At 43.3% G+C, this 24,402-nt stretch overlaps 1 protein-coding gene across 2 annotated transcripts in view; it reads right to left on the bottom strand.

The window, feature by feature from the left end:
• Positions 1 to 4,786: 4,786 nt before the first annotated feature.
• TEAD1 (TEA domain transcription factor 1) overlaps positions 4,787 to 24,402 on the bottom strand; it is a 150,759-nt gene continuing 131,143 nt past the window's right edge. For both annotated transcript variants that reach the window (XM_019551497.1, XM_019551498.1), the window contains 3 exons: positions 7,654 to 7,794; positions 6,010 to 6,162; positions 4,787 to 4,939 (listed from right to left, as the gene is read on the bottom strand). In XM_019551497.1, the coding sequence (XP_019407042.1) occupies positions 4,826 to 4,939; positions 6,010 to 6,162; positions 7,654 to 7,794 (408 nt within the window). In that variant the 3' untranslated portion in view covers positions 4,787 to 4,825. The remainder of the gene's footprint in view (positions 4,940 to 6,009; positions 6,163 to 7,653; positions 7,795 to 24,402) is intronic.

The raw sequence follows: 24,402 nt of genomic DNA, 5'->3' as shown, positions 1-24,402 counted from the left end.
TAACAAAAGATGAGAGTGGAAAACAGATCATCCTGAGAGGGGTATGAAATTGGGTTGATAGCAACTAGCATGTCTTTTGACTGATGGACTACTACACATGTTAATGTATGTCATGTTAAATATTACACAAAACATTTCCAGGTATGAATGACCTATTCAAACTTTGTAGGGGTTGATTCAGGAACCAAGCATACTCTAGGAATTCTAGAATGGGAAAATAAATATATAGAGATTGGCTTGTCAAATATAGTATCTGACTTCAATTTATCAGCTACTTTCATTACTTGTTAATGCACACCTTTTGTTATTTACGATCATACAAAACAAAGAATTCGTTGACTATGAAGCTATTGCCAAATGCAATGAGTTGTAACTACAGTAGAGAAGGGAAGTGAGAAAATAAACATTATATTTGTAATTTCTTCAAAATAGTGGTACAGTACCTAAATAAATCATTTTGGAATTCAAGTAAGTAAACTACTTTGTTAGTAGTAATTTTAATAGTACCATTATTCTTTTAATTGCTAATAATGAGACAGCAAATAATAGAGTTAAGTTTACTTTGCAATAAACTGCAGTTCATAACCATTGTTATCAAATGATTCTTTTAGCTGTTACATACAATAGCTGAAAATATATCCTGTACTTTTGGGGCCCCAAACCCCCTTGCCTTACCTCAGCATCCTTAGTTCAACAGGACAACTTATGTGAGGAAGGAAAATGAGACTCAGACATTGGAGGAATAACAAAAAATAGTATTTTAGTGACGGGGAATGTGAATTATCACAATATTTACCACAGTGTCACAATATTTATATATAAAAAGTTAACCTTATTTTTCATCAAGTATTTAAAAAAATCACATTGAAGTTGTATGCACAACTATATAATTCCTCTGCCAGCTTTTGGTTTTGCTGATATTTGTTCTTGTTATTTATTTAAAATCCTGCTCTTTGTCCTAGCAATTGTACTTCTTGTATTAAGTGTGGCCCCAATTCACAGAAGGTGTCAAAACCAGACACATTAGTTGAAGGAGCTGCTTTTCCTCCACTGAGACATCATTTGGAAAAAGAACAAAAAACCCCGCATTTCAAATAGTGCTGTCCAGTTTTCCATACAACACTTTCTATAATGCTTATGCTTAACATGATGCTAAAAAACACATCAAAATGCAATTATTCTAATTAATTTCTGTTCTGCATTTTCATCTCAAATTTCGTGCATCCAACTTTCAGAGGCTCAACTTTGTAAACAAATTTTTTATAAAGAAAAGATCTTCACAGATACTGAAATATTATTAGAAGAGAACAATAAAGTCACACTTGTCCACTCTCTGAAGGTCTGCAATTTATATGGACGTCACGTTACTCAGATGCAAGACTGAATGAAGAAATGAAAAATGGGAATCACTGACTGTTTTAAATTCTAAACATCAGTTGCTGGTTTGCAATGCTGCAAAACTCTGACAAACAGTTAAACAACACGTAGATTATTTTCCAGCATTATTCAGTCCGGTGATTAGCAAAATCACATTACTATAAATGGTGCTCTTTTGTGAATGGAGGCCTGTAGTTTTAACTTATTCCAATAAACCAAAGGCATTATGGTGATCACTAAATATTTTTGGTCTTTCTACAAATTGTCATTATTATGGCAGCACTTTTCTAAGCTGGAATTTCAAACCAAAGGCACTTTCATGCTAGAGTGCAGAAGTCACAATTAGTTAATTATTTGGTCATGAAATTTAAAAAGGCAGCATTATTAGTACAATTCACTTTTCACAGAAAACTATTAAGTTGTAACCTTTCATTTTGGTATAGACATTTAACTGTGTAGTAATGGGACTGACCTGCACTGAAGGTTGGTTTAGACCAGTAGTCAAAGGACTTTTCTATGGGAAATATATATATATATTTTAAATGGGACCAATTAATAAAACAATATAGAAAATCGATGCAAGAGGCTAAAGGTACTGCTAATATAACACTAAGGCACTGCATATTGTAATGCTTTGGCAGCTCTGAATTAAAAAGTTCCTAGAAAAAGTAACAGTAACAGGATAAATTCTTCCAGCTTACAAAAGAGCTCACAGTTTACAGGCAGCCTTTTGGACTACACACCCCACACTGAACATTTGAAGGATTTAAGGCTTTTAAGTATGAACATGTACAGGGTTTAGATCACTTACATAAATGTAAAGTAAAGACAATGCAAATATTTTTTTCCTAACATTACACATGTGAACACCAATAAACATTGTGACTTTTGATACCTTCTAGTTATGACATATGTAATGTGCCAGATTTTACAAAAGAACGGTACCTGGTTTTGCAAAATGATTTACATATTTTATACACTTTAAAGAATTTGCTTACTATATTGATATAGATAGATATATATCTATATGTATAGAAATATATATATCTATATAAATATATATATATAAACAATAAGCACCCAAACCACAATTCAAAAACCTAAATAAGAGACGAATTTAGAACAAAACAAAACAGAAGACAAAAAAATTAGTTTTCGACTTGTAACACCAAGTGCTTAAAATAAAGGGCTACCATTAGGCTGTTACAATGCAGTGCTTTCCTTGATGTGAGAGTTAGTGTTGCAACTTAAGAGACCCTATTATGGATATCAAATTTACAATTCACAACATAGAAACAGCTAAAAGGTTCATCAGCCCTAACATCCATGAGTGGCTAGATAATATGACAGCTAGACATCACAGCAATCATCTGCCTACTGCAGTCAGATCTGAGGTTTCATAGCCTAAGGAATCTCAGCCCTCATCCAGATGTTAGTCTCTTCCTCTAATGTAAGTCCTAACAGCATTAAAGATAATATGATCTTATTATCAACCAGCTACATGCTGCATATTACAAATGCAGTTCCCTCCCCTAGCCAGTATTCATTAATGGTCATACAGTGATAACTGAGGGTACTAGTCAGAGCTACAGTGTCATACAAATTAAGACTGACGTTTTTGAAGTATACAATACTCTACCTGGGGGTGAAGCCAGGCCTCTAATTGCACACAGACATGTATTTGAAATGGCAGCTGGGTGGGGAACTGCTAAACACATCTTCTGTGCCCCATTTGTGGTTTGCCAAGACCTACAGCATTCCAGATCAATGCTGTTTTTCAACATCTGCAGCACAAATACGTGTCTTATCTCATAACCAGTGCTCAAGACAGCCCATTAGGATGTGCAGTTTGCCAGATGGTCTGCCACGTTTTAGAACACATATCCCTCTTATAACCTAATCCTGACTGTGTTTCTTTAAAAGTGTAAGGGTGTGGCTGAAAGGAAGACAGAAAGAAAAACAGAAATGAGATATTAACCAGTTTAGCCTGTAAGAAACAAGTATGTATAACCACACACGTAGCTCAGCTAACCACTCACTCCTATGTCCATATTTCGGGTCCTTACTTACTATCAAAATCTCTTCCACTGGGTTTTAATAAACAATTCACAATCTTCCCTGAATTAACCACTTCTTAATGTATTCACCAGAGGAATGAGCACTGCTACATACCTGTGTGCTCTGAATGTGACTGCAGAGCAGACCCCAAGTCACAATAATTTTTATGTCCTGTAAGCTCCCCCTGATAGTCCCAATTGCAACATTTCTTCTAGGAGGCTCTCAGCAGAGTGGGGTAGTACAGATGGAAGAGCATTGTGAGCAATAAGAAAAAGGAGAAAACTCTCCAGCTCTCCAATTTCTTTTTACTTGATGATGGTTGTGATTTCTCTAGCATCTCAAAGATATTAAAGCTGGTAAGCCTTTTACTGGCTTATGTATTCTTCTCTCAACCACATTACTAGTTTAATTGATAGATTATTCACAACACGTAATAATGTCAATAATTTCCCCTTATGTTTGTTAATTTCAGTGTTGCAAAGTTTTCGCTCAATTTTATAGAAAACATAGCTGTCCATATAAAATATAATCGCACACGCAAGACTACATATATTGTTGGCCTAAATTTTCAGTAATTAACTACTTATTGCAAAATGAGCCATCTTTTTCATTAAATAATCAAATTCTCTTATTAGTACGATACAACTTTATATTATTTTAAAATACACTACATACGTTAAGGATAAGGGATGATATTTTCTTTCTCTGCAATACCTGTTTGAAAGCTTACTGGATTAGAAGATTAGTTTCAACGTTGAGAAAAAAATACAAAATTTGCCTAATTTGAGAACCTGTCTGTTTCTATCAGGCATTTTTAAGGCTGTATTTTTCATTTGGTTTCAAACAGAAAAATGTTTCATTTTAAAAAATAAATTTAGTGATTACATTCGTCCATATCTTCCACCCTAATTGGTTACAAAGATAATTCTATAAAGATTATTAACTTTGTGTACTAATTTACATTTATAGTTAGGATTCATTTCAATTTCATTTGCATCGTAAAACAAGCATTTTTTGGGAAACAAAAAAGGAAATAAATTCTTATAAATTCTGTACGTTTTCCCCATGGCAACTGCTCTGTCATACATTTTTCTATCACAATTAAAAATAAACCTCCACAGACAGAGGTGTTAGGTTCTTAAATACAGTCTTCCCAAAGAACTGTGGTTTACAAATTTGAAGAATGCTTAGTTTTAGAAAGGATTTTTTACAACTGTACCAGAATTTCACAGCTACAATTATATATGAACACATTAAAAATGACTTCACTAAAACAGGATTTAGAAAAATGTGGGTGAAAGATGGGCCAGAGGCACTGCCACTTAGTATTGAGGTTTACAGTCTGTGTTTTGATAAAGAAGTGTAATGAAGTGTATATATAAATAACCATTCAGTCCTTTACAAGCCTGTAGATGTGATGTTGTGCTCCGTGTTCACTGTTCGAAACTTCAAATACACAAGCCATGCAGAGTAGGGTTTCTTGCGTATCCCTGTTTGTTACAACCTATTTTGGGGGGAAAAATAGATACTATGTTATGAACCTGAGAAAATAGTGCCACAGAAAAGGCACTCTCGGTGCAAAAGGAGAAAAAAAGTTTTAACTAAGTTTTTCCTAAACATAAAACAGGCTTTGGGAAAGTGAAAATAACTCTACTCATCACTGCTCATCCAGATTTTCAATTTAATAGTAGTATAATACATGCTCTTCTTTTTTACATGAATTGACAGCCAGTGAAACAGTTAACAGTCCTCCACAGTTAACAATCCTCCTCACTTAGGCCACTGACAGATCTTCAGTTAAAGGTACAATGGGATCTGACCCACAATCCTACCAATTGTACCTCCTGCCAAGCCACATGTGTATGGTATCAGATGCAACTGTAGGATTAGATCCCAGTCATAACCTATTGCCAGTGCAGGGGGAGCCCCTGAATGGGCAAGTAGCAAGCCAGGAACTTGGGGAGCCTGTGGCTCAGAAAGCCATTCAGCTGATCAACGCTCTCAGCCACAGGGATTGCATGAGAGGCTTTGAGGCAGCTTCAGTGTGCTTGTGATGCTGGGAATGCTCATCAGCAGACCAATGCTGGCCACATATTTAATTTAAGGCATGATGGGAACCAGCCATAAAGTTTTTATGGATTATGTATGTAATAACTTTGTGGCTTATTCCCTGTTTTATTGTGCCATTATCTGTATGAAGCTGTGGTAGGGTTACTACGTAAGACTTCATTAAGTAGTAATGTCTACCAGGGACCTCAGGGCAACTGAGTTAGCACCCACTGAAGAAAGCTTTATGCAAAGTAGGGTTGCCATGACATGACACTTGCTTTTAAAAACGGATAAAACCTAAGATAAGTATCTGGAAAATAACTAAGAGGTCTGCCTATTCTGTTGTCCCTGCTATTCCTTTGTGACCTCAGGTTCAGCAGCACCCAAGTCCATGCCCATGGGACAATTTGTGTAATAGTAAATTTCTATTCAGTAAGGACTTTACAACCCAGTTCTAAATTCTGCAACCCACAGAAATACTGAAAGAATTTTAGTAAAAGGCAGTAAGGAATAATGACTCCTCACCAATAAAATTGTAAAATTTTCCAACACACTGTTCATCATATATTTCTCTGGTAAATGCTTGAGCTTGTGTATGAAGTTGATCATATATTCACACATCGGAGAGCGATTTATTCTGTACACGAATCGGCCATTCTCAAACCTTGCATATTCCGTCTGAATAAAAAACAAAATTTTTTTTTTAAATATTTATAACAAAAAGTATTTCTATAGCAGCCAAGAGGGGGAATGCTAAGTCTTGGGTTCTGTTCTCTTTCTTAGTTTGGAAATAACAAGAAGAATATGGAGCTGTTGTTCTTTAATGTTGGTTTAGTCACCCAAGTCTCCTTCCATATACTAATTTAGGAAAATAGGTCTTGAATAGGAAATCCTGGTTTGTTTTCAGTTCATGATTTATATACAAAGTCAGTGAGGACCGTTAAAAATAGCCTTGCAGTGAAGAATCATGAATTGAGAAGTAAACTTGGTATAAAATTTGTCTTGTATGACTTTCAAGCAGCTTAAAGGTAACTTGGTTCAAAGTACTTAAGAGAGAGTAATTTTACATGCACACACATGCCAGATTTGTCAGAATGTATTACATAATTGAAGAGGTAGGTATGTGAATAACAGAAGGACAGTCAACTGTGATGAAAGGAAGGAGGACAGACTGACCCACAGCTCAACAGATCCCACTGGGATGAGCAGAAATGGAGCTGTGATTTAGTTTTCCTGCTTTCCACCTCCCTAACTACCTACTGTCATGATAAACTGCTCTTCTCAATAGCTGGATGGACTTAACTTATGAATTCTTCAAGGTTTGGAGTAGTAGAGCAGAACATGTTGCTCTTTGGTAGTCACTATTTTTGGGGATAAATAATAAAGCAGGATGTGGACAGCAACACGTGCATTTAAAAATGCTTTGATTACGTCTTTAAATTAGAAGTTCCTAAACAACAACTACATTGTAGCTACTGTAGCTCACAGTACAGTAAGCCCCACTACATGACTTAACTAAACAGGACTACGTCATAAAAGGCTCTAGTATCCAAAAGAAAGAACAATTATACAAATTTGTTTTTTGTGCCAAAGCCACTGTCACTTGAAGAAAGTGCATTTCATTGGGTTAAATTAGTCTGGGCATAGAAGAAACACATCACACTGCTAAATTTTTAGAAATGCTCTGATATCTAGGCAGTGGAGGGTTGCTTGCCACCTTAGTAAGATTCCAAACAGGCTACAGGTGCTGGTTTAACGCATCATGAAGATGACACATCCAGTTGAAAATGGGAGTAAATCTATCTTTGCTTCATTGCTCTTCTGCCAGGTGATGTAGGAAGCAGCACTGATGTCAGCTCCAGGCTCCCCAGCTGAAGATAAGAAGCTGTGATGATAGTGGTTGCCAGAGGAAGGATAGAAGAGGTACTTCTAAGTCAGCGTAACTGGGATTTTACTGTCACTAGTATCACAGTAATTTAAACTAACCAAGTAGTTCCAGAAAGGAAACCAATCTTTCAGGAAGGATTAGGAAGGGGAGGATAGGAATGAAGAGATAAAACCACTAAGTAAAACAAAGAAAATCAGTCATCCATTTTGTACGGAAATTATCTTGGCAGAACTACATAATCAGAAGCCAACAGAGGAACTCCAACCAGTGGATAACCTTACCTCTACTTTTTCTACTACTTGCTTCCCAAATGAACAGACTTTGGTGGAACAGGTGATTGTCATATTTTCTGAGCTCTCGTACTGGCTGGTTACTCCATAAAACGCTCCTGTGTCATCTTGAATGTTGCAATTTAAGTCAGCCTGCCAAGAAATATAACACATGTTGAATATTATTTCCCTGAAGCAGTAATTAACCCTTGGCCTCCTACCACATTCTCTTCCATCAACAGGGAGGGAAGAGGCTGGTCTATACCTATCAACAATTGCCATAGACTTAAAGGGTGCAGGTGTTCCATTTTTAATATGGAAAAAAACATTTCTTCCATAAATTCATTTATGAATAAATGCTGTTTCTTTCTTTTAAATTCAGCTGCTGCCGTGAATTCTTCAGAGAAGCAATAATTTGCCCGAGCCCATGTGCAACAAAACAAGTGAATGCCTATCATTAAAAGGCCTATGATTCCTTTTAGGTATAAGTCAAATTGTTCCTTTGGGTACATGGAACTCTCTAAATGAATGGGATTGGTATGCATATACTGATACTAGATCTGGCTCAATGTCCTGCCTGCTAGGAAGAAAAAGACACCCCATCCTCTGCACTGAATGAACTGGTCTGTGCCAGAGGGCCAAGGCCATTTTATTTCTTTTCTTTTTTCCTTTCTTCAATGGATGACATCACCACCACAAACAAAGGTTTCTGATGCAATAGAAAGGAAGGGAAATGGTTGATGAGGGCCAGCATTAAGACCCTGATTCAGCAAGATACTTAAATTCCACTGATTTAGATAAGACTGCTCACACACCTGAAGTTAGGCACATATTTAAAATGCTTCACTAAACTGGTGCCTATCAGAAGAAAAAACACACAACAAAACAAAACAAAACCCTCTTTTTGTGAATATTTCATCACAGACCAAATACCTAGCCAGCCACCTACATTAACATAGTATAGATGGAGACATCGAGTTTCCAGTGAAGAGGAGAATCATAGCGGGTTTTTTGGAACCATTGCTACCTTTTCTTATTTAGAGCCCAATTCTAGTGTGCATAGCACGAGGGAATGGATTGCAAAGGAGATTGAGTCAGGGCAGATCTACATGTGGTGCAGTGTGTGCTAGCTGGACAGTAGTGAACACATCTTGCCCATCTGCTCTCTCAACCTAGAAACACCAGCACAAATGCTCTAGGGTTGCGCCAGGTAGCTATTCTCAAGCCTCTTGGGTGTGCTTAAGAGCAGCCACTAGAGACAATTCAGAAGCATCTTCACTGGCACACTTTTTGGAGCGTGTGTAGGACCAGCTGACCAGGGTATAGTCAGGGTTGTCTGGCTAACACACACTGTACCCTCAGAGGCTGAATTCCCCCTCTAGTCTTGTAGCTACAGTGTACACGTTCTGCCACTGGCCTCCTTGTAAATATGGATACACTGTTCAAATCTTTCCTGTAATCAGCCCTAAAAGTGGACAGAAGTAGAATTCAGGAACTGCACGCAACCCCCACAACTGGACAAGTAGGTTCTAGCCCTGACTGTGTTAACTATCACATTTGCCCTATCCTTGGGAGAAGCAGTCAGGATTTTCAAGTTTTTCCTTGATCTTCATTGTTTATATATAGTGTTTTGCATTCTCAGTTTTTATTAAAAAAAAAAAATCTGGGATTTTTGGGGGGTTTATCTTTGAAACATAAAAACCAGGATGAAATCAAGATAAAAAGAATAAAAGGGAAAAAAATCAGCTTAAATCAGGGTAAAAAAATTGGCGGTGATGGAGGAAGGAGGCTGGGAGTAGGGAAGGGATGTGGGGAGGGGCATAGCACAGCCCCTCAGCCACTCCTGGGGCTGCAGCAGGGAGCGAAGCAGGGGCAGCTGTCGCTGGGTGCAGGGCAGGGGAGAGCGGCTCTTGCTGCTACGCGCCCATATAGGCTGTGTGCTGGGGGACCTGTGCTAGGCTCTTCCCAGGGGACCCGTGCCCCTGGATCAGTGGCAGGAAGCGCATGCCACCGTGCCCATCCTGATTACTGTAGCCCATCCTGCCACACCCAGGGTCAGAGCCAGGAGCCCTGCACCCCCAGCGGCTCCAGCCACCCTCCCCTGGCCCCCACCCCTCACGTGGCCACTGCCACCACCCCCACAATGTCCTGCCAGAAACTATGCCTCAGATAACTGGCACAGCAGCACTTTCAGCTTATCAGCACCTCCGGTTTTTCAGTTAAAATCGCTGTTAACTGGCATGAGTGAGGAATGGGCCATTCCCCACTCATGCCAATTAACAGGGATTTGAACTGAAAAATAGGTGTAAATTAGTAAAAACTGAATGACTTAAAAAAAAAAAAATCAGGGAATTTATCAGTGAAACTCGGTAAAAACTGAGAATGTGGAACACTATTTATGTAACCTCTTAGTATACAGTCGTTGGTAACTGTCTTTCCAATGTGTCATGGCATAACTGGCCAACTACTGCTAAACAATGTCAAAGAATCATCCTTGACCTTTAACCTAGACTTTGATGGGCATTTTGGTGGGTGAAAAACCCTTAAGCAAATGTAGTTGTTTAAACTGTAGTTTCAGTTTGGCATTATTCATTGCTAACCCAGAGGTTTGACACTATAACAAAATCCTTCCTAGCACTTCCGACCCAACTTCAGAAAGATCAGAGATATTTCCTTTCTACATGGCAACTTTAAAATTCAGCTTGCAAATCTGTTTATATGTTTGTAATCTAGATCATTTGTAATCCTGACTTCAGATCATATCAAGTCATTTGTAGCCATGATTTAATAACTAGGTAGCTACTCTTTAATTCTACTCAGTGTCTATGATCCATTTCTGTGGTACAACATTTGCAGGCAATATGCCGATAGTAGCACATATTGAGTTGTTTGTGGTGGGGAAAAGAAATGGGAACGTCTCATGTTACTTCAGTCTTGCTTTGGTAAATTAATGAGTGGAGAAGTCTCTTGACGTTCATGTATGGTAACACACACTGCCCTGTAGTCACGTATTTTGCATAACAGAAGAGGAATCTTATCTTTATTTTGCCTTGTTTCTTGCACATGTTATGCATGAGGTCAGTGGTTAATGTTTCATGTACATTTTAAATATAGTGTGTTCATGGTGATCTTTACGAAACTGTTCTGAGCTAATAGTGAACAACCAATTTGCTATCATAGCTGGTTAACAATTACATCTGAATAAGAACAGTAACATAGTTATTAAGCCATGCTACAGCTACTCTACTGGAATTTCTTAAGAATAGGTATTTTTGCTAAAGCAATTATGTCATAGTAGTTGATAGTAATAAACTCTTAAAATGGTTATTTATGTTTCTATCACTGTTACAGTTCTATTATCAAAGCATTTCCTTTCACCATTTCATATATATGGCAAAAAGTAAATAAGAAATTACTAGAATAATCCTCACATTTTCATATCATCAAAAAAGGTCACTCATGTAGGCCTCATTTTTCAAGCCTCAATAACATTCCCCATCTGTAGGTAAAGGACACTGGAATAATTTTATATCTGCTGCCTCTTGGTTTTAAAATCAGTGAAAAGCTGTTGTTATATGATGACCTTAAAGCAGGTGCAATTATTTAGGCCTGACGGCCACAGAGGGAGTTTTGATGAGCTGTCATGGGCCAGGTCAGCATCCCGCCCCTCCAACAACTCATCAAAACCCCTATGGAGCTTTGGGTGGGTGGGGAGCAGTGTTCAGAAGTGGGACAGGCATGATCTGCTCCCTGCATGCCCTGCCCTGTGTGGAAGAGGGGTGGCAGGGGTGCGTGTGGAGTGGGGAGTGTGCATGTGGCAGTGGGGGGTTTGCCTGGGAGCCAGCTGGGGGTGAAGGGAGGGAGATGGAGGCAGGGGACGAGTGCAGCAGAGCTTGCCCGGTTGATGGCTGCCCCTGCAACACTCCACATGGGGCTGAGCCGCAGCCAGAGCCACACTCCCACCCACAGCCACCGGCCCCAGCCCCAGTTTGGACCCCGGCCAAAACATAGTTTCTGGTGGGATTGTTCCCAACATGGCTGCAGCCAACCAGGCTCACATTGTCACCAGGAGGTGAAGAGAGCACAGCAGCATGTGCCCAGCTGCAGCCATACCTGGAACAGCCCCGTGAGAAGCTGCACACTGGCCAATGCCAGGGCCAGTGGGGCTGTTCTGCTTCTCTTGCTTCCAGCTGTACTGGCTGCTACTCTTGCTCCTGTAGCATTGCTCTGGGCAGGCAGGTGGCAAAGCTTCAGCCAGGTGGCTCCTGCCTAGCATGTGGAGCTCTGGCTTTAGCTCCCAGCTGCCTTTCCCCCACTCTGCCCGCCTGGCATGAGCATCCACCTGTGGGTGGGGGGGGAGCAGGTGGAAGGCAGCTGAGAGCTAGAGCCATAGCTACATGTGCTGGGCAGGAGCTGCCTGGCTGAAGCTTCCCGCCTACCTGCCTTGAGTGGCACTGCAGGAGGAGCAGCAGCTAGAGGCAAGGGGAGCAGAAAAGTCCCCACTGGCCCCAACCCCAGCCAGTGTGCAGCTGCAGCTTGCTGGGTGCTGCTGTGCTCCCCTCACCTCCAGCAGCTGCTCCTCCTCCCATTCCTGCCCCTGCTCCTGTGCCCCTGTCCCTGCTGTGCTGGTTCGGGCAGGCAGGCAGGCGGGGTGGGGGAAGCTACAGCCCAGCTGTTCCCACTGGAAGTGAAAGGAGCAGAGGACCATTCAGTTGGCTGCAGCCACACTGGAAACAGCCCTGCCAAAAGCAGTGCGCTGGCTGGGGCCCAGGCTGGTGGGAGAATAGTGTGGGCTGCCCCAGCAGAAGTGGGTGGGGCTCAACCCAGTGCAGAGCAGTGGGCTGTATTTTGCCTACCTCTGCCTTAAAGTATAACTCCTCTTTAAATTAAAAACAACTGCACAACTGAAATTTGAATGAATAATGTTCAAGCCTGTCACTCAACAATCATTATTCAGTCCTACAAATTATGAGATTGGCTTAGAAATCATAATACATTTTAATTTTAATTAACTGAGTTCTTTTTATTACACTCTTGGCTGTGGAATTTTGAGGGCTCAAGCTTTTCTCAGCAACAATGAGGGATAGACACCTCTTTTTCTTTAAATGAGAACTGGGAATTTTACCCATTAAAAATTGCCAGGAACATTAAGGACATCTCCAAAAAAATCATACGTTTGATAAAAATTGTTAGGGCTTGGCTACATCAAATACACTTAAATGAATGTTTTGGCTAAAGGTGATTCTCAACCAGGCAAGTAATGCTCCCTCCATTTTCTCTTTACAAAACTTTGTAAAGCAAAGTTGGCCCCTGACTGCAGGGCACCACTACTTTCACTAAAGGCAGAGTGCCCGCATGTGAGAATGCAAGTATTATGATGAATGAGAGAATAACAGGAAGATCCAGTTCATTAAAAGAAGAACAAGTACATGGAGAATTCATCATCCCAGCGGGAAGGGGAGGGGGTGGGGCGTGTCTTGCAGGGATCTGTACTTGGTTCAGAGATACTCAGCAGAACCATCAAACATCTAAAGCTGCCGGGTATTGCATGCTGCATGGCCATACTAGTACAAGGCACAGCCCCCTGGCCACATGCTGCTCCTTTACACTGTGCATTCAGGCAGCCCACCAACCCGCCCTCCTGTGCACATGGGTGTTTATTATCTCAGCTCCCTCACTGAAGACCAGCTTGGCTTAGCAGGGAACTTGTCAGTGAGCTAAAGCACAAAAATGAAGCTTATAAGTGGAAACTTGGAAAAATGACAAAGGAGAAGTAAAAGAGTACTGGCTCAAGCATGCAGGGATGAGGCCAGGAAGGCCAAAGCACAACTGGAGTTGCAGCTAGCAAGGGATGTGACGGGTAACAAGAAGGTTTTCTATAAGTATGTCAGCACATCATAAAGACAAGGGAAAGTGTGGGTCTGTTGCTGAATGGGGGAGGCAACCTAGTGACAAATGTTGCAGAAAAGGCTGAAGTGCTCAATGCCTTTTTTACCTCGGTCTTTACAAGCAAGGTCAGCTCCCAGACTACTGCACTGGGCAGCACAGTTTGGGGAGATGGTGCACAGCCCTTAGTAGTGAAAGGATATGTTAGGGACTATTTAGAAAAGCTGGACATGAACAAGTCCATAAGGCTGGACATGATGCACCCCAGGGTATTGAAGCAGTAGGCTGATGTGACTGCAGAGCTGCTGGCAATTATCTTTGAAAACTGGTGACTGGGAGAGGTTCTGGATGATTGGAAATGGACAAATATAGTGCCCATCTTTAACAAAGTGAAAAAGGAAGATACAGGGAACTACAGACCAGTCAGCCTCACTCCAGTCTCTGGAAAGATCATAAAGCAGGTCTCAAGAAGTCCATTTCTAAACACTTGGAGGAGAAGAAGGTGATTAGAAACAGTCAGCATGGATTCACCAAAGACAAGTAAAGCCTGACCAACCTGACTGTCTTCTATAATGAGATGACTGGCTCAGTAGAAATTGGGAGAACAGCAGATGTGATATACCTTGACTTTAGCAAGGCTTTTGATACCATCACCTACAACATTCTCACAAGCAAGCTAAGGAAGTAAGGTCAGATGAATGGCCTGTACGGTGGAAAGAAAACTGGCTGGATCAGTGGGCTCAAAGGGTAGTAATCAATGGCTCAATGTCTAGTTGGCAGCTGGTATCAAGAGGAGAGCCCCAAAGGTCAGTTCTGGGGCCAGTTTTGTTCAATATCTTCATCAATAATCTGGAAGATGGGATGGAGTGTACCCTCAGCAAATCTGAAGATGACACCAAGCTGGGGGGAGCAAACAGATATACTGGAGGATAAGGCTAGGATTCAGAGACCTAGACAAACTGGAGGACTGGACCAAAAGTAATCTCATGAGGTTCAATAAGGACAACTGCAAAGTCCTGTACTTAGGACAGAACAATCTCAGAAGTAAAGGACCTGGGGTTACAGGGGACAAAAACTGAATATGAGCCAACAGTGTGCCCTTGTTGCAAAGTTTAACAGCATACTGGACTGCATTAGTAGGAGCATTGCCAGGAGATTGAGGGAAGCAATTATTCCACTCTATTCAGCACTGGTGAGGTCACATCTGGAGTACTATGTGGCCCCCTACTACAGAAAGGCCGTAGACAAATTGGAGACAGTGCAGTGGAGGGCAATGAAAATACTTAGGGGGCTGGGGCATGACTTATGAAGAGAGGCTGAGGGAACTGGACTTTTTTAGTCTGGAGAAGAGAAGACTGAGAGGGGATTTACTAGCAGCCTTCAACTACCTGAAGGGAGTGTTTCAAAGAGGATATAGAGACTACGGCAGATTGCCGAGCAAAGTGGGTTTATTTAAACAGTATGCATTTTAACCCAGATGAAGACAAGGTTTTGTGTAGAACAACAAAGTACGTAAGTCACACTTATAAAATGGGAGAGTGTATCCTGGAATGCAGTGATCCTAACAAGGACTTCTGGGTCAGGCTAGATAGGCAGTGTGTGTCCAGTCTCCTCTTAAAAGACCTCCAAGGTAGGGGAGAGCACCACCTCCCTTGGAAGCTCATTCCAGATTCTGGTAACCCTTACCATAAAGTTCTTCCTTATGTCTAATTTAAATCTGCTCTCTGTCAGTTTGTGGACATTTTTTCTAGTTACTCCAAGAGGTGCCTTGGTAAACAGAGTATCTCCTGTTTCTTGCGCTCCCCATGCCCTCTGGAAAAATTTATAGATGGCCACCAGATTCCCCCCTCCACCTTCTCTTACAGAGGCTGAAGAGATCCAGGTCCCTCAACCTCTCCTAATAGGACCTGTCCTGCAGGCCCCATAGCATATGAGAGGTCCTCCTCTGGATCCTCTCAAGGTTATCCATGTCCCTCCTGAAACGTGGCACCCAAAACTGAACGCAGTGCTCCAGCTGCAACCTTAACAGTGCCACACAGAGGGGAAGTATTACCTCCTTAGTCCTGTTCATGATGTATCTGTTAATGCATGATACAGTGCGGTTAGCAAAACGGATCACTCCACCTTGTCAACTCATTTTCATCTTTGAGTTGACTGACTCCAAGATCCCTTTCTGCTTCTGTGCTGCTTAGGAAGTCATCTCCCAATCTGTATGTGTTGGTGATTCCTTCTCCCTAAGTGCAGTACTCTGCACTTAACCTTGTTAAACTGCATCCTATTTTGTTCTACCCACCTTTCCAACCTCTCCAAATCCACCTTAATCTGTTCCCTGCCCTCCACTGTGTCTACTTTGCCCCACAATTTGGTGTCATCTGTGAATCTGGACAATGTGCTCACCATGCCCTCATTCAAATCACTGATGAAGATGTTGAACAGCACTGGCCCAAGGACCAAGCCTTGGGGGATACCACCACCACTGCCCACATCTTGCCAGGTCAATGCCAACCCATCCATCACCACTCTCTGGGTCAGGAGTTTTCAACCTTTTTGGGTCAGTGTACCCTCGGTGTCCAATCCAGAAGGCAGGAGTCCCCTAGTGGCCAGACAAACCAGGGAGGTGTCCCCAGCAGCCAACTGACCACCAGGAGGGGTACTCCTGAGGAGGTACTCCCAGTATGTTACATACCTCCAGTTGAAAACCCCTGCTCTGGGTACATCCCATTAGACAATCTGCCACCCACCTGACCATGTAATCATCGAAGTCACAACCGCTCAGTAATTTTTTTTAATGAGAATGGGATGTGGTACCATATCAAAGGTTTTTTTAAAATCCAAGTATATGACATCCACCATGACTCCTGCATCTAACCAGTTTGTAACCTGCTGGTCGTAAAAAGAAACAAGGTTGGTCAGGCAGGATGTACCTGCTATGAATCCATGCTGGTTGCCCTTCAGCATTATTTTTCTTGCCAGACTCACACAAATGTAACCCTTAATAATTTATTTAAAGGTTTTCCCAATGATAGAGGTGAGACTAACCAGTCTATACTTACTCAGATCCTCCCTCCTCCCCTTTTTGAAAATAGGGACCAAATTGGCCCTTTTCCAGTCCCCTGGGACCTGCCCTGAGTGCTGTGAGCGCTCAAACAGTTTTGCCAGTGGTTCTGCTATGACACTGGCCAGTTCCTTTAGCACCTTTGGATGAAGATCATCCTGGCCTGCTGACTTGAACACATCAAGACTCTCCCAAGTGTCCCTTCACTAGGTCAAGACTAACTATTGGTAGGCTGGTGTTGGTGGGCTGTGCCTGTCTATAATCCAATGTGGCGATGTGTCTTCATCCGTGTTCAGGAATACTGATACAAAAAACTTAACGAAGAGCTCAGCTTTGTCCCTCCTATCTGTCACTAATTGTCCTAGACTGTCCTGTAGAGGTCCTATGTTACCCTGCACCTTCTTTCTGCTCCCTAGATACCTGAAAAAGCTTTTTGTTGTCTTTAATTTTTGTTGCCAGCCTGAGTTCCATTGCTCCCTTCAGCCTTTCTTACTAACTTAATGATGTGGTGAGTTCCCTATCCTAGGGAGTCTCTGAGTCCTGAACTGGTAATCTTCTAGGTCTAGTAGAAGTCATTGTTTTGACATAGACATTACTGCTTCTTTGGCCTGCAATATGCAGGGAGTCAGATTAGCTGAACATAGTCTTAAGAATCTATGGTCTATTATTTTCCTTCCAATCCCTCCCCAAATTCTCCTTTCCTATACCTAAAAAAACCCTCAACAATGGTTACACAGATGATGTGCTATAGCTTCTGGCTGTCATGCTGACCAATATTCTTTCCTTGCAGTCCTATCTTCATCTTTCTCTCTAGCCTTCTACTGAGATTGTAAACTCTCTACACTACTGACTATCCATTTGTTCTGTTACTTGTAAAGCATCTATTAAGATGGGATCATGGACCATCAGGTGGGCTGCTAGGTACCAGAATAATGCAAATCAATTAAAAATAAACAATGAATCTGATTCATGACATGATCACACTGAGGTAGGTAAGTTAATCACTTTTTTTATCTGATCAAAGGGCAGAGATTCCAAATTGTGAAACAATTTTTTCCAATAGGAGCATCTGGATCCTTGGCACATTTCATTGATAGTTACACTGCAGCTTTAGAATTGTTTCCAGAGCTGCCACATGGTTAGGCTTGTGATGGACAGGCCAAGCTGCTTGGGCTTTTCAGCTGCTCTTCCCTTTTGACTCATTATTAATTCCAAGACACTGATGCTCTTGTATCATTTCGTGAACAAGTCCTGCTCAAACATCACATGAGTTAGCTAAGTGGAGAAGGTTCGGTTAAAAGAGGGGAGGAAGGGTTGGCAAAAAGGTGGGTGACTGCTGCTTGCTTCCATAACTAATGTGTTTTGCATACATCTGCATGCTGGCCAGAGAATCATCTGGACCACAGATCCCATTTGTGAACTTCAGATCAGTTGCCAATCAAAACTGGCAAGTGGGAGGAGGTACTTCTCAGCTGTACATGAAAAATTACATTAAAAATAGAAAATACAAAGGCAGCAGCAACTTTTCTTGTGAATGAAGAACACAAAGAATTTCTGTGCCTACCAAAATATGCTGCAGAGGCACCAAGGAAGAGCAGTGGGGGCTGGGAGGAGACCATGAGGACAAGCCACTTCTGAACACTGATTACATGGGTAAATGTTTGTTACAGCAGATCACAAAGAGAAGGAGCATTATTTTTCATGCCACAGCTGTTTTAAATAAGAATAGGAATAAACTCAACCATCCTCTTCATGTTACCACTAATTATGGCATATATTTACATCTACAAAACAGTGAAATTTTTGGACATAATTTAATGCCCCTTTATTGTGCAGATTCCTTTATTTCCAGTCTCCATTTGAATTTCAAAAATGTTTAGGACTTCAAAGCATCCATAAAAGCGTGCCCTAATTATAATATGCATTACTTTCTAAAAACTGCTAGTTTGCATTGCAGATTCCTGCAAACAGAGGCATTCATTAAAAACATCAATTAATATCATCCACACATCTTCAGATGAGTTTCGGTCTCTATTTCACACGCTTGTACTGACATATGACCAGGCTTTCATCAGTCTGAAGTGTATTTCAAACTATGGCATGCATTTAATATGAAGCTAATTCATGCAACATAGTAAGAAGACAACAAATCCAGACATTAATGTATAACAACTGTTGTTTTCTACTGTGTAACTAGCCCTTTCAACAATATATTTGCTGTTCTGATTCCTGCAGAAGTCAGTGGTTAGTCTCAACACTGCCTTCAGTAGGACCAAAGTCTAGCCCATGATGGACAGCCAAATTAATGTAATTTTTTTTACTGTGGTAGCACCACTGGACTCCATGAAGAAGAAAGGCCCTATTGTACTATGCAATCTAATATTTTCTTGCTTCAGAGAACTTACTATCTAAGATCAAGACAAAGCACAGCTGATGAATAAACATATTAATGGAACGGCAGAGGGGAGTTAATCAGGGATTCTTGTGATGGCTCTCTCCCAGTTGTAACCTAGATGCCTTGGTGTCCCTTAGTTGGAGGAGTAGCTGCACAGGCTAGAAGAAGACCTTCAGGATCCTGTGTGGCTTGATCTGAAGGATCAACAGACAAACAAGGGAGCACTTTCTACTTTTTGGAAAAAAGAGAGACTGCTGTCATTTGGCTCCTGTTCCTGGGCAGATGTGGAGACTGTGTGATATGGTATAATTTCTGGAAGTGGAATGTTTAGCTAGAAGAGCTGGGGTCCTTGTACACGTGATGGGAGTTTAGTCCTTCGGAGTTGCATTCTATGCCCCCTAAATTGAAATGGTGGGGCGCTTGTCTACGTAATTGGCATTGATCCACTAAAATGTTCCTGGTTTAATTTTCCTTTCTTAGTTTACGACGACTAATTCAGGTAACGTGGATGTGATTTACGACGAACTGGCTTATTATGCTATAAATAGTAAAATGCGTTAGGGGGCATGTCAGAACAATTTTACCCACCTGCCCTTTCAGTACTACTTTACCGCCAGGTGGCATTTTAGGACAAGAGTTGATATTTTGGTTTGTTTATTTTCTTGGGTTGTGCTGGGTTACTTTTCTGGGGGGAATTGTCAGTGGCTTTGCTTAAGAGCCACAGGCTTTCTTTTGGGGGTGGGGGGGTTGAATTCACAATAAGCGGTGCTGCCTGCCTCCCTTGCAAAGCCTCCAACTTTTTTCTTGGAGCTTGTTGCTTGTTGTACGGGGTGCTGCTGGTTGGGGCGGGAAATCTTTTCATGCAAAGGTCTGCAAGAGTTAGCCTGCCTGCCTTCCCCCCACAAGTCTGGATTGGCATCGGGGGTCTATACTGCAGGCCTCCCAAAGGGGCTGGCCCCCTGCCCAAGCCTGGTCTCGAAGCAGTTCTGCCCCTCGCTTTTTCTGCATGCTTGTTGCACTGGACATTGGGTGTGGTGTACACTTAGGAGTACACAAGGGTACACAAAGGGTCTGGCTGCCCCACCTCCCTGTGTGTTGGCATCTGGTTACCATCTACCCAGGCTACTCAGGCTGAAGCCTGAATGGAAACATTACTACACAAATTTTTATGTAAAAAAGAAGGAATCCTCCATCTCCTGTCATTTGTATCCTCGCGTCAAAAAGCAGGATCCATTCTGGACTTTTTCTAAAGTTGAGAACAAGCCTGGGGATGGGCTGGAGTTCTTGTTGTGGTTGATTAAGATTCCTTGGATCCCAGGGATCCCTGTGCCCAGGACAGCTTCCCCCAAAGTGTGTGCAAGTGTGTGTGGGGGGGTAGGGGTGGGAAATGCGATCAGCTTACTCCAACTACCCCTCCTCCCGTGATCACAACACATTGGCCAGCATGAGCTAACACACCCACCCTATTGCAGAGCAGTGGCATAGTGTAGGTTGGGGTGAAGAAAGAAACAACCCAGGCTCAACAGGCTGGAAGAAGAGCTGCCAGTCCCTGTGTGGCTTGATGAATGCTTAACCTAATGGTAACAGTACTCTTCATAGTAGCAAGTGATTGCTAGTTCAACTAGGGCAAGATGGAAGCAATTTGTAGATGACATGGCAAAGGTGGGAAAGATTTTTTTAAAAAGCAAACAGGAAGCAGTTTTGCAAGCCCTCTGGGCCATGAAAGAATAACCAGACATAAGGGGTGGCATGGGAAAAAAAAAACATTCTGGAGTTGTTTGTGAGAAAAGCAGACAAATGAGTAAAATTAAGGCCAGGGGAGTGGGCAAAGCAAAGGTGGGGGCTGCAGTTGTTAAAAAGTAACAGATTTGACAGATTTTACTTCTGTAGGCTGAAGTAAAATGGTGGATAAAATGAAAGGAGAGGCCAGGAAGCACATGAAGTTGGGAGGTTAGCACAATGGACTGAGAACATTAGTTCAGGGGCACCAGGTGAAACGGAAATGCAGGAGCAAACATGAAGATATCAGTACTGAAGAGATTATGGCATTTAAGATGCCAGTTAAGGGCTTGCTTGACTCCACAGACAAAAAAGGCTAGATATCAGAGACATTATAAAAGAGAAGGCAGCAAAATTTAGACCCAGGTACAAGGGAGACCAATGTCAATACCAGCATCAACATTCCGTACCAGAACGGAGGCGAGGGGCTTATTTATAGCTAGTGGCAGGTTGTGTCAGAGTACATGCAATTCAAGTAAAAGAACAAGCTTTTCAGACCACCCAACAATTTGTTTTACTCTTGATACCTGTGATGCCTTGCAAAGCTAAGCCCCATAGTTGCCAAGTGTTGTTTAAGCAAAGGTCTACCACCTTCCCACATTTTAGCAAGTCTTATTAAATTTGTCACGGTGAAGAACTATAAGGAGCTAGTTTGCTGTGAGTGTGTCTAAATGTGCACTAGATCTGGGAGCACTTTATTCACAAGTAAATACTCCTGGGCAGGCATCTACACGTGCATGGAAGCAGGAGCAGATTTGCTGCTAATGGCAGCAAACTGCTCTTGCTTCCTGGGGCCCTAAAATGGGCTGCCACCAAAGGAAGCTCTAGGCTCTCCCTGGGTGCTAGCCCAGGGGCTGGCAGGGAGCACCAGGTCAGGAGACAGCCGTCTCCTGGCTGGGGCTGGTACATTACACCCTGCCCCTGGGGGCTGCCTGCTGCCAGGGTGGGGACAATATCCCCCCTGCCCTGGCTGCAGGGAGCTCCTGGTCCCAGCTCCCCAATCAAGGGAAGAGGAAGAGCTGCAGGGAAGGAGCAGGTCCTAGCCCCTTGCCCCAATCCACCAGTGGGGCAGCTAGCCCCCAGCTGGGTGGGGCGAGGACCTGCCCCACCCCTGCAGCCCTTTCCAAGCCCTGTGCTTTGATCACCAGATCAGAGCATGGGACTGAGAACTGCCCCTAATGGGGACAGTTCCCAACCCTGGCTCTGTAATTGTGTGATGGGGGCTGGAGAGCCTGTTCCCCGCCCAGCTCCATGACCATGCTCCAGGCTGGAGTAAATGGATCACACTGGCCCCACAATCAATGAACTGGGCAGGCAACAGGCTCCCCAGCCCCCACCAACAGGGAGCTCCCAGCCCCCACTCCATGACAGGAGGGTGGGGGTGAGAGATCCTTATCTCTCAGCCTGACCTCCAAAGTTGCAGGGCTGGGCTGGGAGATAAGGATCTCTCAGCCCCAGCTCTGTGGTCATGGGGCCAGCACTAGACGATTGTTATCTCCCAGCACCAGCTCTGCAACCACAGGGCGGGTGCTGGGAGATCCTTATCTACTACTTGTATTTGCAGGTAGCAAATTTACTTATGATTAGAGCAGTTTACTGTGTAGTAAGCATGTGCACAGGTAGACATGCATACTTACTGTGCAGTAAACTACTCGCGGGTTGCAGCTTTGGCTTCCTCAACAACAACCCGCACATCATGACAAGAGACATGCTCGGATGGGATGGGCTCCACCTTTCCCCGAAAGGTAAGCGTGTGTTTTCTTCTAGGTTGGTGGATCTCCTCCGGCAGGCTTTAAACTAGGCTCACTGGGGGAAGGGGAAGACGAGGGCAGAGGAAGCCTTGGACTGCCAAAACAAGCAACACCCACAAATACAGTCCAGCCTAGACCGACAAGCAGAACATATACACAGGTAAGCAACAAGGGCCAGGCCAATGCTGAGATTAGGTGGCCAGTGCACACATCCTCAGGAGGCCTCAAATGCCTGTACACAAACACTCGTAGTATGGGAAACAAGCAAGAGGAACTTACCCTCCTGCTAGCTGCCACCAACCCAGACATGGTGGGGCTCACTGAAATGTGGTGGGATCCAACGCATGACTAGGCGGTGAATATCAAGGGCTATACACTGTACAGGAGGGATAGGACAGGGAGGAAAGGTCGGGGCGTGGCGCTCTACATTAAGGAGGAATACACATCCTCATCAATTAGCAAAGAGTCAGAGGAGGGGCACTCTGAAGTGCTCTGGGTTAGAATACAAGGCAGTTGAGGGGAAAGAGATTTAACAGTGGGGGTCTACTACAGATCACCCAACCAAGGGGAAGAGCTAGACCAGGAATTCTTGAGTCAGCTCACAGAGGTAGTTAGGTCAAAGGATATGGTCATCACGGGTGACCTGAACCTTCCAGACATCTGCTGGGAAGAGCAGTCAGCCAGGTTTGATCTCTCGCGTAGGTTCCTAGCCCAAATGCAGGACCATCTAACTCAGGAGGTGCACAGCCCCACCAGGGGAGATGCCTTGTTGGACCTGGTGTTGGCTGCTGGCGACGACCTGGTGAGAGGGCTGCAGGTGCTCGACCACCTGGGTGACAGCAATCATCGCCTGCTGGAATTCACCATCCAGTGCAAGGTGGCAAAGGCCTACAGCAAGGCAGCAGCCCTAGATTTCAGGAGGGTGGACTTCAATGAGCTAAGGAGAATAGTTGGGGAGGCACTGAGGTCCTGGAGGGGAGTCAGGTGTCCAAGAAGAGTAGTTGCTCCTTAAGGAGACGATCCTCCAAGCCCAAAGAGAGGTAATCCTAACATGGATCAAAAGGCGCAGGAGGGTGCAAAAACCCCCATGGCTCACCAAAAGCACCCGGAGCTGTCTCCTAGCTAAAAGGGAGGCGCACACCCAATGGAAGGGAGGATTATACTGTGGTTCCTCGGGGATGCAGGGGCGCAGTCAGGAAAGCCAAGGCGGAGCTGGAACTGGGACTAGCTATCCAGATCAAGGACAACAAGAAGTCCTTTTTTAAATACATAGGGGGCAAAAAGAAGGTTCTGGGTAATGTGGGGTCCCTGCAGGACACGCTAGGAAATTTGGTCATCATACCAGATGACAAAGCCAACATATTTAATGATTTCTTTGCCTCCATTTTCCTGAGCAGGGACCAGAACAGCCCCCCTCCCTTAGACCCCAGGGGAGGTGCACCTAGGCCAAGGGTTAGTGAGGAACTAGTTAGGGAACTGCTGGAGGGACTGGATGTATTCAAATCAGCTGGTCTGGACGATCTCCAACCTAGAGTACTGAGGGAATTAGCTGAGGTCATTGCGGGACCCCTGGAACGACTTTATGGCACTCGTGGTGCTCTGGTGTGGTGCCAGAGGACTGGAAGAGGGCCAATGTGGTTCCCATTTTCAAAGAAGGGAGAAAGGAGGACCCAGGAAACTACAGGCCAGTTAGTCTTACCTCGACCCTGGGTAAGCTTTTTGAGAGAATTATCCTGGCATATGTCCATGAGGGACCAGCAGGGGAGCTTATGCTTAGGGGCAACCAACACGGGGTCATTAGAGGCGGGTCCTGTCAGACCAACCTGGTGGCCTTCTATGATCAGGTCACCAAATCCTTAGATGCAGGGGTAGCAGCGGATGTAGTCTTCCTGGAC

This window comes from Crocodylus porosus, unplaced genomic scaffold (assembly GCF_001723895.1).
Source record: "Crocodylus porosus isolate Cpor-Errol unplaced genomic scaffold, CroPor_comp1, whole genome shotgun sequence".
Lineage (NCBI taxonomy): Eukaryota > Metazoa > Chordata > Crocodylia > Crocodylidae > Crocodylus > Crocodylus porosus.
This window is presented reverse-complemented; position numbering and strand designations above follow the sequence as displayed.